The 14,328-nt window shown below is 32.4% G+C and overlaps 2 protein-coding genes across 3 annotated transcripts; one reads left to right on the top strand and one right to left on the bottom strand.

Moving 5' to 3' along the window:
* The first annotated feature begins 659 nt into the window (after positions 1-659).
* Positions 660-7,875, top strand: LOC118071367 (zinc finger protein 354A-like). 2 transcript variants are annotated; one of them, XM_035090493.1, is made up of 8 exons: positions 660-1,464; positions 2,291-3,001; positions 3,066-3,222; positions 3,307-3,690; positions 3,783-3,925; positions 4,702-5,176; positions 5,258-5,480; positions 7,498-7,875. In XM_035090493.1, the coding sequence occupies exons 1-8, from the start codon at positions 1,198-1,200 to the stop codon at positions 7,514-7,516; spliced, it is 2,379 nt and encodes a 792-aa protein (XP_034946384.1). In that variant the 5' UTR covers positions 660-1,197; the 3' UTR covers positions 7,517-7,875. The 2 variants fall into 2 exon arrangements, with proteins under 2 accessions (XP_034946384.1, XP_034946383.1); XM_035090492.1 differs by having other exon boundaries at positions 4,702-5,480.
* Positions 7,866-14,153, bottom strand: LOC118071372 (Bardet-Biedl syndrome 7 protein homolog). The gene is made up of 11 exons (XM_035090499.1): positions 14,012-14,153; positions 13,708-13,918; positions 12,260-12,434; positions 11,851-12,189; positions 11,489-11,772; positions 10,386-10,656; positions 10,113-10,271; positions 9,724-9,845; positions 9,429-9,538; positions 8,485-8,767; positions 7,866-8,272 (listed from the first exon to the last, which is right to left on the bottom strand). The coding sequence occupies exons 1-11, from the start codon at positions 14,151-14,153 to the stop codon at positions 8,107-8,109; spliced, it is 2,262 nt and encodes a 753-aa protein (XP_034946390.1). The 3' UTR covers positions 7,866-8,106.
* Positions 14,154-14,328: the final 175 nt, after the last annotated feature.

A 14,328-nucleotide genomic window follows, 5' to 3' on the forward strand; every position in this document is an offset into this window, starting at 1 on the left:
CGAAAAAATGTTAAGGTAGTTTACTTGTTACGGGCCGTATCAAAAAAAAAAGACCCAGGACCCTTCGAAATAAATTAATTTTTTTTATGAAGTATACACACTAGCTTTCTGCATCTTCGTTAATTTGTCTTCTATCATTCCAAAAAACAAAAAAAGATTCAAAAAAGAAGGTTAATGCGTATTTTTTATGAGAGTTTAAACTAAAATTATTAATAATAACTTATTCTTTTAGGAATGTTACGATAAAACTTAATTTTGTGTTGACAGAATATTTGTTATAAATGCATTTACATTACATAATTTTTTTACGAAAATTGAAAGAACCGTTTTTAAATGAAAATAAAAAACCTAATCTTGTAGATTGACTACGTCATTGGTTTAAATGGAGAGAAGAGTGAACTTTGATTTCAAATAACTCGAGTTCTAAAAGGTGAATTGATTTTTTTATTAAAATAAACGTTTTATTTTCTAATAATCGTTAATTCTAATGTAGTAAAAGAAAATCCTAAGAAAACATTAATTTCGAGTGAACTACCTTAAATGTAAAAATTTTGAATTGAAATTTTAGCGGGTAAAGTAGAACTCGTGTCCGTAAGATGGTAGGCTAAGGCAAATCCGAGAATTTTGTCAATTAAGGAACTAGTAAGAGACATCCGGTTTATAATGGCGTCCATCACTAAGCACTGTTGTCATATTTAGTTGTACAGTGTTTCAATATTTCTATTTGTTTACAATCATCATTAAATAAGCATTATTAAATTATAATTAATAAAATTTAATAATAATAAAATTGGCAATAAAGATTAAAATAATTATGAAATGGATAAAAAAACAAGTGTTAAAATAACTTGAAGATTTTATTCAGTGTTAAAGAAAGAGTAGCTTGGCAACAATATACAAGTACATACAAACAATGACCTTGGCAGTGCGCTGTCATTGACAATACCGCTACCCCACAGTTGTTTTTAATTTGGCGGTGATTTTAAATTTAATATAAAATTTCAGTTAGTGCAATTATGAAATTAATTAATATCATTTAAATGATCAAATAATCACTTATGTATATATGTGTACATTATTAGATATTCACATATATTATAAATATATGTCATAATTAAGATAACCAATTAATTAAAAATAATCCAAAGTGTCGTGAATTTTATTATTTTTGATTTAAAAACATTAGAAAAATTAACAATGATGGAAATAACGACTGATGAAGATGCTCAAGCAGCAGTACTCCTTGAAAGCATTAATGATGATGATCATCATCAATATATCACTATCCAACGGACTGATAATAGTGATTCTTTGAGTAAAGTACCTCTTTTGACATTAAGTGGGGAATTAATATCAGAAGGAATGGTTGTAGACATGATAAATGCTGCTAATGTGGCTTCTGAGTTCAATTCTGCTAATCAATATTATGAAACTGATGATCTACTGCCTCATGAATTGACAGAGGTGAGTTTACAATCCAACTTAAAAAATAAACAAACACTTGAAGAACAAATTAGAAAAAAAAATCTTTAAATTTTGAGTTGAATAAAGATGATAAACAAGTCCTTAATACTCGAGATTAATTCCTAGTTTATAAAATGCTTTGATGCTTTTTTTACACAAACTTGTGGACTATTCGGGAAAAAAAGAACAAAAGTTGTCTGTTGTTGGGCCTAGAGTAAAACACATGATAATGTTTTAAGGTTGGACAATAAACAGGCAATGTGTTGGCCATGTGTTGAGCAGGACAAGTATGCTTTGACTGTATGTGAAGAATTCGATGAAAAAAGTCTAATGAAATACCTCCCAGTTAGGCCAGAAGAACCTGAATGGTCCATCCTGGTGTTGGAGATTTTAATTCTATGATTGATTGAAAAAATTTATATTATTTTTTTTTACAAAGACTATAGCAATATTACTTCAATAAACAAATTCATTTATTTCAAATTTAAATCCTTAACAATTGACAATAAGTACTTAGGTTTTGTTTTGTCAGATAGATAGGAAAGGAAGCCAAGAAGTCTCTTGTTTTAAGTTGACATTAACAAAGAATAATCAAACTCAAGATTTGATTGATTGAAAATGAATCATGAATGAAAATGACAATTTTTATTTTTACTCTCAAATGCATGCATGATAAGATAAGGCTTGAAATGATGATTGCTAGACTTGAGAAAATCTTTCTTTATTGAAGTCAGTTAAGACTAGTTGTCATTTTAGTCCTGACTCTAATTTTAACTTCAAAGTTCCAAAAACCGTTTCCTAAATTTGTTTTACTTATTTTCTCCAGGACGACCGCAAACTAGCAGCTGCTTTGGTAGCAGTCCAATTTCAACAACAGCAAAAGCATCATCACCATCACCATCACCATCATCATCACCACCACCATCAACAGTTGGGGCATAATAACACAGGCCAACAACAACCTCACAATGGAGATCCAACTCTATCAGATGTCAGTCAATTGACATCATTATCTCCAGTTAATACTTACTCTATTCAAGCAATTCCTGAATCAGAACCATCACCGCAGCCAGTAGGGACAACACCTCAGCCTCCATCGTCACCACCTAGACACTCATATTCTTCGAATTTACAGCCGTCGTATGTTAAGAGAATTAGTCATAACGTTAAGCAGGAGTTTATTGATGTAAAAAGTGAATATAATATCGATGTCTCTGCTGATGATGATAGTGGTGAAGATATTATTAGTACACCAACATCAACAATAACAACGGCAACGACAATATCAACGTCAACTCCTACTGCTCAAGGACCTAAACGATCATTACCACATAAGAAACGCATTGCTAGGAAATTAAAACAACAGAATAATAACAATAATAATAAGAAAAATATTATTAAAAAAGATGTTGGAAAAAATAATCAGGATGTTATCATGTTGGATAATGGTAATGAGATTCTTCATCGACAGGTGTTTAAATGTGAATTATGTTGTGATGAATTTGATGGACAGTTGAAGTTTTTTGAACATCTAAAGGTGAGATTTAGATGATATTTTAGAATTGGAAAATGTAGTAAAAAAATATTTTTAACTTTTTTAGAATCACTATGAGCCAGTTAAACAGGAAACGAGAACAGCACAGACAACTTGTGATACAAACATCACTATTTCAATGTCACAAACAGTTCAGAATCTGGATAATGTTATCGAAGAGTTTAGTGAGCCTGAAGATTTAATGGAAGGAATTCGTGGTGTTGGTAATGAACTAAACTTTTTTTATTATTTGTTTTTTTCAGATAGTATAGATGTTTAATAGAATGCTATTAATTTTCATTTAACAGTTGAAGAAACTGGAGCACATATTGATGATGATACAGAAACGAATACTTTAACAACAAGTGTTCATAATGACACCAATTTATGGTCTATATCAACAGCTCCAACAACATCAACAACAACTACCACAACTATAGGATCATCAATAACAACAACTTCGACAACGAATAGTTCTGCTAATAATCTTTCGAATAATTTTATTAAAACTACTATTGTGTCACCAGGAGAAGCAAAAGGTAGTTTAATCAATTCCATCAGTCAAAATTCTAATGGAACATTATCATCATTGAGAGTTATCAATGAGCAAAGTTTACCACCAAATAAGTTTGATGTTGATTGTAGTAATAATGGAAAGAAAAAGAAAACTCCTAAGGTTCGGAAAACACCAAGTAAGTTTCGGATATTTTATTTTAAAAATGAGCTTTTAATTTATAAGTTTTAATTAATGTTTCATTAATTGGACTTGATGAATTATTTCTAGATGATGAAATAACTTGTCCACAATGTGATAGATCATTTCATCATAAAAATAGCCTTGTTTATCACATGAGATCTCATAGTGGTGAACGACCACATCAGTGTGAAATTTGTGGAAAGAGTTTCTTTGCTGCAAGTGCATTAAAGGTGAGTTTAACAATTGATAGACTTTAAAGTAACGTCCAAATCATAGAAAAATTTTAGCCATTGTTTTAGAATTTAAAAAAAAATTAACAAATGTTCTCATTTCATTAAAAAGCTTTAATTAAAGTTTGATATTTCAATTGTTTATGTAACTTAGAGGAGAAGAATAATCTTAAAAATACCTTAGGCCCTTAAAAATAAAATTAATATTCATTAAATATATACACTAATGCTCTGTATATTGATTAAGTAACTTTTTATCGCTTTGAATGACACGAAAAAAAATTAAAAAATATACTTTGTGTCTCTTTTATTACAGAGTTTCGAGTAAAATTATGATTATTAATTTATTTTAAATACATTACAATTTTAGAATACATTTAGAAAAAATTTAGAAGAAATATTTCTAAATTTATAAAAGATAAATTGTTTGGTAATTATTTAGTTTAGGTTGCATACGCCCAATTTTCTTAAAATTTTAGTATGTTATACAGTTTTTTATGCTGAAAAAGAATATATATATATGTTGCGCGCGGAAAACATTACTTCACACAGTTTTTAAGGTTTAAAAATTGGGAAATGTACACTATCTTGAATAGTTAGTATTTTGTAAATACTTGATGTTGGAAAGGATTGAAGGTGGAGTGGGGGGAGGGCTGTTAAAAATTTTAGACCAGCTTTTTAACACCCCCCTCCCCTCCTGCTATGTTTAAATATAAACAATTTTATATTTAAAATATAATAAAATAAGTGAAATAATTTAATGTAATTTATTTTAGGTCCATAAACGTCTTCATAGTGGTGACAAGCCATACAAATGCGAAGACTGTGGTCGACATTTTCGACAATGGGGTGATCTCAAGTACCATTCAATGAGTATTCATTCCGAACAACGACAATTTCAATGTGAATATTGTGGTAAAGATTTTGCTCGTAAATATTCATTAATAGTTCACCGACGTATACATACTGGAGAGAAAAATTATCGTTGTGAGTATTGTAATAAAACATTTCGGGCAAGTAGTTATCTTCAAAATCATCGTCGTATCCATACCGGTGAAAAGCCGCACCCGTGTACAGTATGTGGAAAACCATTCCGAGTTCGTAGTGACATGAAGCGACATATGCACACTCATACAAGAGCTGGAGGAGGTGGTGTCAATGGAGGTGCAGCTAATAATCGTGGAAATGGTGCTAATACAGGCAACAATGGTGGAACAAATCGAGGACCAATTGATGATCGCATAACCAACTGTAAGATGATGATAAACAATGATGATAATGGTAGTAATAGTCAGGACAAGCGACAGGTTCATTCAAGATCTTTGATTCAAGATTTAGTTCAGGAGCTCAAATTAGAATCACCAAATAGTGTCGTAGAAATCGTACCACCTGATGATGATCCTGAAGCTATTTTACCTCATGAAGGTGTTTGTTCTCAGAGAATAGAATATAGCAATGTCATCACCATCACTAATTCTAATAATCAAGATGTTGTTGTTGCTACTGGTGTAGATCGTGATCCGTTGGAGTCTGTTGACAGGACATCTGATTCTTTGTAAGTATGTAATAAAAATATCAGAGAAACAAAGAAAAAGTAGAATTATTCCCCTACTAATTTTAATATTTTTTTATGATTGCAAAAGAATGTTTTAAAGCTCATAAGGTATTTACCAACCCGGATGTAAAACCACTTTTGGCATGAAAAGCATTTCTACATGCACAAAAATTAAGACTGAAAGCATGAAAAGAGTAAAAATGTTTATAAATAAATATGTAAGGTATAGCCATGAATTTTTAATCACAAATTTATGATGCTCAGATCAAAATCAGTGTTATAGTCCAGTCAATATGCTTTTCAAAATGAAAGTCCGTTGAACATTAACCGATTTTGTTCATTAGGTTGTTTTTAGTAATGGCAGACATCAGTATGAATTTGTGACCACATGGCAAAATGTGCTTTTTTGTTTATAAAAAAATAGCTTTTTTGGTATTAAATATCTTGAAAAAAACGCATTAGAGATCGAGACATAATGCGTATAATTTTTGAGATCTTCACGCGAAAAACAATGAGACCAGTCTCAACTCTCTACGACTAACGGTTCTTGAAATATTTAATTGTTTATGTCAAAAGTACCACTGTTTTTTAAACAATTGATCGTAACTCATCAACAAATGAACTTTTTGAAGTTTTTTTTTTTTTATCGGAAGCTATATTTATGCCAAATATGTAAACCAACTTGGCATTGATTTATTGTCATTACCTTTCAAGATAAAAAAAAAATATGCAAATTTGATAGAGTTTGCCATAATGCAAGTGCGTTTTTTTCAAGATATTTAATCCCAAAAAAGCTATTTTTTGCGAAGTTTAAGAGGCCGGAGCCGGAATCTGGTGCGGGGGACCACGGGTGGAGGAATCCTACACCCTGGGCCAGGACGCTTCCGTGTTCCAGGCAGAGGTGTACGCAATCCTGTTATGCGCTATGCATATCACCAGAAGAGATTGCACTGGGCAGCATATCTATATCTGCAGTGACAGCTATGCTGCCTTAACGGCTCTTTCGCAAGTGGCTACCTGTTCAAAACTCGTGGACCACTGCAGAAGGGTACTAAAACAAGCGGCATGCCGCAACAAACTGAAGCTGCTAAAGGTACCAAGTCACTGCGGTATACGCGGCAACACCGAAGCTGACAGGCTGGCCCGTATTGGCGCCAGCGGCGGAGGTGACAGGGGCCCAGTGGAGATAAACGCTCCCGGGGAACTTGTGAAGGCGCTGGGGGACAAGTGGCTGCACAAAAGATTCACCAGCTACTGGGCGGAGACCTCGGGGATGAGGCACACCAGAGCGTTCATCAGGAAACCCACAACTCAAGTGAGTAGGGACCTGATCGAACTGGATAAAAGAAGGCTAAGAGTGGCCGTGGGCACCGTCACAGGGCACTGGCTAACTCGACGCCATATGAAGATGCTGGGACGCGGAGAGGAATCCGCGTGCCGGTGGTGTGGTAAGGAAGAAGAGACGCCTCTCCACATGATAAGGGAATGCTCGGGGCTAAGGGAACCCAGGCAGCGCCTGTTAGGGAACCTTGGGACCGACGCACCCATTCTCGAGACGGTCGGGACGGACAGGCTTCTGCAATTTTGCTACGAGGCCGGGCTGTACCAACCCACCTAAGACCGCCTTTACCATAAGTTTGGACCCAGTACAATGGCCCCGTGGCTAAGTGCAGGGGCGGCGGGGCAGACTAAAGGGGAAAAAAAAAAGAAAAGCTATTTTTTTATAAACAAAAAAGCACATTTTGCTATGTGGTCACAAATTCATACTGATGTCTGCCATCACTAAAAACAACCTAATGAACAAAATCGGTTAATGTTCAGCGGACTTTCAAATTGGGCTATTTTTTAAAGCATATTGACTGGATTATTAAGAAAAATACTGTTTAAAATCATCTTCATTAATTAAAATTATAATAAGAATAATTTCCTACTTTTTCTATTGTTATATTATTTTTAAATAAAGACATTGGTTTTTTCATATTCTTCAAAAACTAATGGAAATTTTTCTGAATTACAGGCAGTATTTTTTTATGTAAATTACGCAAATTGGTATCACAATACAAGAGACACTCATGTACGATAAGATAAAGAAGAGTAACAAGATTGAGTGTGCCAAGAGAGACTAAAAATATTATTTCATCATTTTTGGTATATAAATACATTTATATACATATATTTGGGTGACAACGAAATACATAGTCACAGAGGCAATCATTTTTTAAACGAATAATAAATGCATAATTCATTATAAATTGAATAATTATTATTATTCGTTTTATTTAAATTAAAATTAAAAATTTCACCTGCCGTGAGTTACATAGTTATAAAATTATTTTATGTAAAAAAAAAATAACTATTCATTCACAAAGTTGGCAGGCACAATAATTCATTTAGTTTTTTTTTTATCATTTACATTATATGTGTAAATATTTATTGCAATTAAGTAATACTCGCATTATCAGAAGACATTGATGAAGAAATTGTAAGTGCTACTAATGATAAATTTGCATTTTTTTATAAAAAAAAAACAACAAAAATAATTAATAGAGAAAGATATACAAAAAATCACAAATAATTGCATTATTTTAATCATTTAATCTAAAAATTCATAAATTTATTAATTTTTTTAGCTTTCTGTTGCATCATCTTGTGATGTTGGCTTTGTAGGTGATGATGGTGGTGAACGATCCGGAGAATTAGAATCATTTTTCATAAATAATTCAAGTAAAACTGAAAACTCACCCGACTCCATTGCATTATTTAAATCTTCCTTTGCCATTTCACTGGTCAATCTTAAACAAAATATTTATATATTCTTTTATCAAAGCTAAGCAGCATTTTCGTTTTTCTTTTAGGAAATTATATAAAATTTAAATAAATATTAATATTTGTGATTATTTTCTAGAAAAAAATATTAACTCTGACATAAACTCAAGATGACTTGAATTCATTCAAACATACTAATATTTGTAATCACAGAGAAAATGTTTATCATCATCTTTACCTCTGATGAGAGCCTTTAGCACGTTTCCAATCGACATACAACTCAGTAATAATTGTCTGGATCTCTTGAAGGGCCTTAGGATTTTTATCATACTTTCTCTTAAGATCTTCTTCATCTTTCAACAACTTCTGGAAATGAGTTCCCAAGGTTTCTTCTGGATTATCAATCATGTCCCAATCATGTAAAGCATTTATTATCTGGACGTTTTCTTGCAACTCGTGAGCATTTTTTAATTGAGGAAATATTTTTTCTAGCATTTTTTTCATTGCTCCATCATCAACAGCTAGAAAATTATCAGAGAATTATTCATAGAAGAAATGCTTTCAACTTGAAATGATCAGAATATTCGGTACATTTACAGAAATGGAGCTCCAGCTTATTTACCCATGGAAGGTTCGCTAACATACAATGATAATAGAGTAAAGGGAGTGATGTTAAGATGAGTGCAAGTACGAAAAATAGAGAAATGTTTACGGATTTAAGATAACTTAAGTGGCAGAGAACCTACGAGGCAGCTGGAAAGTTTGGTTCAATCTCCAATCCCAGCAGTGAATTTTTTCGTCTGTGTAAGTCGCAAAGTCGTCTGATAGTTGTTATCGTTGGAGCCTTAATTTTAAATATTTATCTTTTCAAGAAAATTATAATCAGACTTAATAGAGCCTAAATAATTCTTAAATTGCTTTAAATTTACTTTAATACAGATATAATGTTATTTGACTTATTTTCTTATTGGTTTTGTGACAATCGTTTCAGCTATATTAGGTCACATCAATCTTTCAGACCCTATGGTTTTCTTCTAATATCCAGGTATTTTTAATAAAAGTCAAATAGTTTTGTGTGAAAAAAATGCTCAATTAAATACTTGATAACTTGAAAATAGTCTGATAATTTACAAGTCATCAAATCTATTCCATGTTTTATTCAAATGTCATTCAAGTACTTACTGCAGAACACATCAAGCTTGATTTTCCGTTTGGTAGCTTCCTTAGTCATCAAGTCTCGCAAGATCAGTATTGTTGATACATTTTCACTTGAGAAAACAGCAGTTCCTTTTCTAATGAAAATCAACAACAGACTAGTTATTTAAAACTATCAAAGTCTATAAGGGAGACTGGGACCGGTTGTGACACTGGTAGGTTGTTACAGCAGCAACGTTTGCTATTACATCGTTGCCCTCTGTAACAACCTACCCTTGTCACAGCTGGCCCCAGTCTCCTTGAATAAAAAGCACTATCTCACTTATATTGACATCTAAGGGTTGATCCAATACGCGTTGATACATAATTTAACTTAACTTCGTTGTCATTTAAAGTGGGTCTCTCTGATAGCTCTGGTAGAGCAAGCGATAACCAAGCGTGGATCTAAAAATCAAACGAATAAAGTTTTAAAAATGTATGTGCTACAATTAAGGTTGAAATATTGTAAGAAGAAATAAAGAAGCGGAATAAATTTATTTTAAATAATTAATGCGAGTCTCACTCTTAAAAGAAGCAAATGGAGATTTAGAATTAGATTGAATAATTAACAACAGCTAATTAAAATTTGACTGAAGACAATTTAAGATTCAATTTTAAATTTGATAATGAAGAGTTGGATGTTTTGAAATAATGTAATGCTATGAATAATACCTCAGCAACAGTAAAGTTCCCTACGAGTTTCAGTTCATTGTAGGGACCAGAGGAAGAGAAATATTTCTTCATATCCTCTTCATCGTCTTCATGTACTCTAATATGAAGTGATAGTGCTAAGATAGGAATTTTAACTACTCTGCAACATTTGGGTTGAATCTAAAACCAACAATAGTTCATTAATTGATTTATTCTTAAATTTTTTTATAAAAAATCTAACATTTATTGAACCTTGTGCTTAAGTTTTAGTTAGAAAATTCATCATTAACATACCTGACATGTGACATATATTTGAAGCAGACCAGAGTGTCCCTCAATAGTTTTGATCTTTGTCTCGAGTTGATTGGTATTGACTTGACATCTGTACGTAGCTAGTACATAATTCCCATCTTTAGCAGGATTGACCTCTGAGAAACTTAAAACGGCATTGTTATTGTCATCTATCAACTCGACTGGAGTGTTCGATTGAATCAATATAAAATCAATTGGAGAGTCCAATTCAATTGATAGCAAGTAAGTCGCAGTGTCTCGATTTAGTGTCATTCTGTTGAAGAAATAAAAAAAACATTTAGACTAATGATGGTGAATTTCTTTGATAAATGTTATGTGTTGTCAAATAAGAATCAATAATAGAAGACAGAAATGATATATATGTTTTAATTATTTCTTTCAACTGTTATAATTAGAATGTCGGCTGCATGGAACTTTAAAGTTTCGATGCCAATAAAGTTTATTATTATTATAATTAGAATGCAATTCGCAAGAATGGTAGTAATGTCAAGTGTTTACAATTATTCTCTTTTCTCTATCATCTCTGATAAAACAATCTAATAGAATCCGTCAGAATACTATTGAAATCCATAAACATTTTATGAGAATTAATAAGTTCTATCGGAAAGTAGCGCGGTTCTCATAAAAAAATTATAAGAACGGACCAGAACTTACAGGTGGAACAAAAATTTGAAACTATGATACAAGAATGATAGAGAATGGATAGGACAATCCTATACATCCTACCGAGAACGAATAGGAAAATAATATTTTTTAATTTATCGTCAATTTCAATGAAAATCATTAAGAAGCATCGTATGAGATACTATAAGAACAAATAGGAAAATAATATATTTCAATTTTACGATTCAGTCTTACCAGAATGAACGAGAAGCGGTGTATAAGTCTCTATAAGAATATATGGGACAATGTGATCTTTCAATATTGCAACTTTGATGCTAAGATGTTATAATTATTAATTAATTATAGTAAAAGTGAGCAACCTTTGAATTTTTCGAAATAACTTAGCACTAGTCCACATGTTTTTATCTACTCGCGGAGAAAAATGATCAAAGGTTGCCAATCCTTTGTTATTGGACCATAACCTGTGATTGACGCATAATATTGACGGTGATAGAAAAGGATCTGCACTCATAAGGAAACCTCCATATTCACTTTGTTCTTGATACTTCTGTTCTAGTTCACGGATCTCAGCCTCTAGTCGACGTATCGTCTCTGGTTCATTGGAAGCAACACCAGCTTCTAGAGCTCCTGGAGGTTTGGTGGTTAATCCGAATATTTTTCCAGAATACGTCGTGACTAGAACTTCTTTGTACTCTGGAGTACCAATGACACCACCGCCAACTGAAGTAATGCTTTCTCCAGCAACCTATTGAAAAGTTTACTCATTAACTAACCATAAAATCTTGGAGATTTATTTAATTTAATATCGGGAATGGATCCATACATATTTAAATCTCAGTAAAGGGGTCAGGATTTCATCAAGCCCAGAGAAATTAAAGACTTCAACAGATCCGTCAAGTCTCCCAACAATAATATCAACTCCTGAACCATCTAGATCATAGGTATCAAGACAAGTGATTTCTGATCCATAAGTGTTCAACAACCAGATGTTTCGGACGGTTTTGCTGCCGGGAAGAAGTAAAAGGCCAACTTTTCCATCTTGAGTACCAAGCAATACTCGATCGTACAACTCACGGTCATGTTCTTTGAAAGAAGAAAACACTGTCGGTATACTAGAGAGCCTCAAAACTGTTGGACTTTTTCTACTGGTCAAGATGCGAATCTAAAAATTCAAATACATTTTATTTTTTAAACAAGAGAAATCCAAATAATTGGTTAATTTTAATACATACTGCACGATCTCCACAGGCTAAAATTGCAGTTACTGAACCCGCACTGTCCCCACTAGGCAAAAGAATGACGTCATTTAAGGTTTCTCCAACGAGCAGAGAGTCTGCGTCTTTGCAGTTCTGGTAACGATGGTAAACATCACGAGCACACACTGCTAAGTCTCCTCCTAAAACGAACCTTATAGTCCAATCGTTATAGAAAATAGTAAAATTAAAATAAATATATTTAATTTCTTTTATTAGAGAGATTGAAGCCAAAGAAGACAACACAAAGATCTTAAACTCAAAATTTAGTAGAATCTATAAGACGACTCAGACACCAGTGGTGGTTGGTTAAAGGAGACATGGTCTCGATTAAGATTATTTTTCCAGTAAAATATTGGCGATTTCGGCTTCATTCACGAGATATTCATTAAAATATGTGGATTCAGCGGAATAATTGATTTTTAAATCAAAAGAAAAATATGACGAGGCTGGTTTTTTTGGCTTGGAATTAATCGATTAAATTCAGCGCATTTTTTTCTACAAAATGAGCCCAGTCTTGACTTGTGCCACGAAATTTTTTATTAACCCTGTTTTCTGCTGTACATTGACTGGACTGATGTAATTGTTGCACGATAGGGGGCAAGAATGGATAGAGATCATCGTTGTGTAGGCTATGTGGGAATAATTATGAGAGTTTGGAGCACATTTTTGTGTGTAGAGAAGCAAGAAAACTAGTCAGCTCACGTGTGAATGTAGAAATTGATAAGTGGATTGATGGATCAAACGAACCAGATGTGTACTGGCTCCAAGCGCAGGAACTCAATGGTCCACCTAATAAATACATTTGCACACTAGTTAGGAATTTTGAAAGAGCAACCAAAGATTTTTAATTATGTTGCAAAATAGTTTCAAGTCAGTGTGATGATTGAATGAATAAGTAATTATAAGTGTATGGGATAGTTGGCAATGGTATAATGTGTAAGTTACACAGTGTATTATTTGTTTCTGGATGTGTACACAGATATGGTAAAATAAAATTTGCAATGGTTTGACAAGGACTAATTATTTACGAATAACTTTGAAAATAAATTAGATGATAGATCTAACTATTGATCGTATTGTTTTTTAACAAAACAAAAGATGAATTATTTCCCTACATAGTAATCGTTGATAAATATTTAAGTTGAGTTTTAGTTTCCTATTTTAAACTCATTTTTAAATCTGATCTGATAAGAAAAATTAATCTAATCAAACTTGATGAGTTCTAGGGAACTTTTTTTGTAGTGAATTGCAGAAAAATTGTGCAGATTTAATCAGATTTGAGCAATTGTAAATTTCCTAGCTTCCAAACTTTTGTTCTGAAAAAGCTGGACTTCACTACATTTTAATCAAATTTAAGAAAGATGATTTTCCTTAAGAGTAGTCACATCAAATATTCTAAGCATCTTTAGGAAAATAATTCTTACATGGCAGAAATAGTGTCCATAAGGTTGGTATCGAATTCCAAAAAAGGTTTCCCTTTTTTAGTGTATCCTTTTACAGAATTGTTATATGCCACGAATATTCTGTCCTTTGGTACATCATTGGAGTTACTGGTACCACCACCCAGAACTATTTTTTCTATTTTATAACTTGGAAGTGATTTAAACACCAACTGGAGTTCATTTTTCTTCATGCCTGAACAGAAAAGAGATCAGTTTTAAATTGAAATTACTATAATTTGTCTCAATTGACTTTTTTTACAAGAAGATATTAAGTTATAAAACTTACTAAAAATATAAATAATTCCATCATTGTCACCAACAGCGAATTTCTGGGTCGCTTTTGGGTCACTCGATGGTAATATTTTCATCGTTCCTCGAGAAGTTACACCAACAGTTGTGTAATCAACACGATTAAGAACCAAGGTCATGTTAAAGATACCAATAAAAATTTTATTTGGTAGAGAATAAGTATTTTTATTTTAATATCAACAAATGTTAAATACTGTACAGTGTTTTGATGATAGACTAGAGCAATCGATTTAACCATGGTAACAATAAGATGCAACACTGAACGGTTGGTAGATGGGAATTTTTAACAGTAAG

The sequence above is a fragment of the Chelonus insularis genome, unplaced genomic scaffold, assembly GCF_013357705.1.
Source record: "Chelonus insularis isolate UGA/USDA-ARS -01 unplaced genomic scaffold, ASM1335770v1 contig_77_pilon, whole genome shotgun sequence".
Lineage (NCBI taxonomy): Eukaryota > Metazoa > Arthropoda > Insecta > Hymenoptera > Braconidae > Chelonus > Chelonus insularis.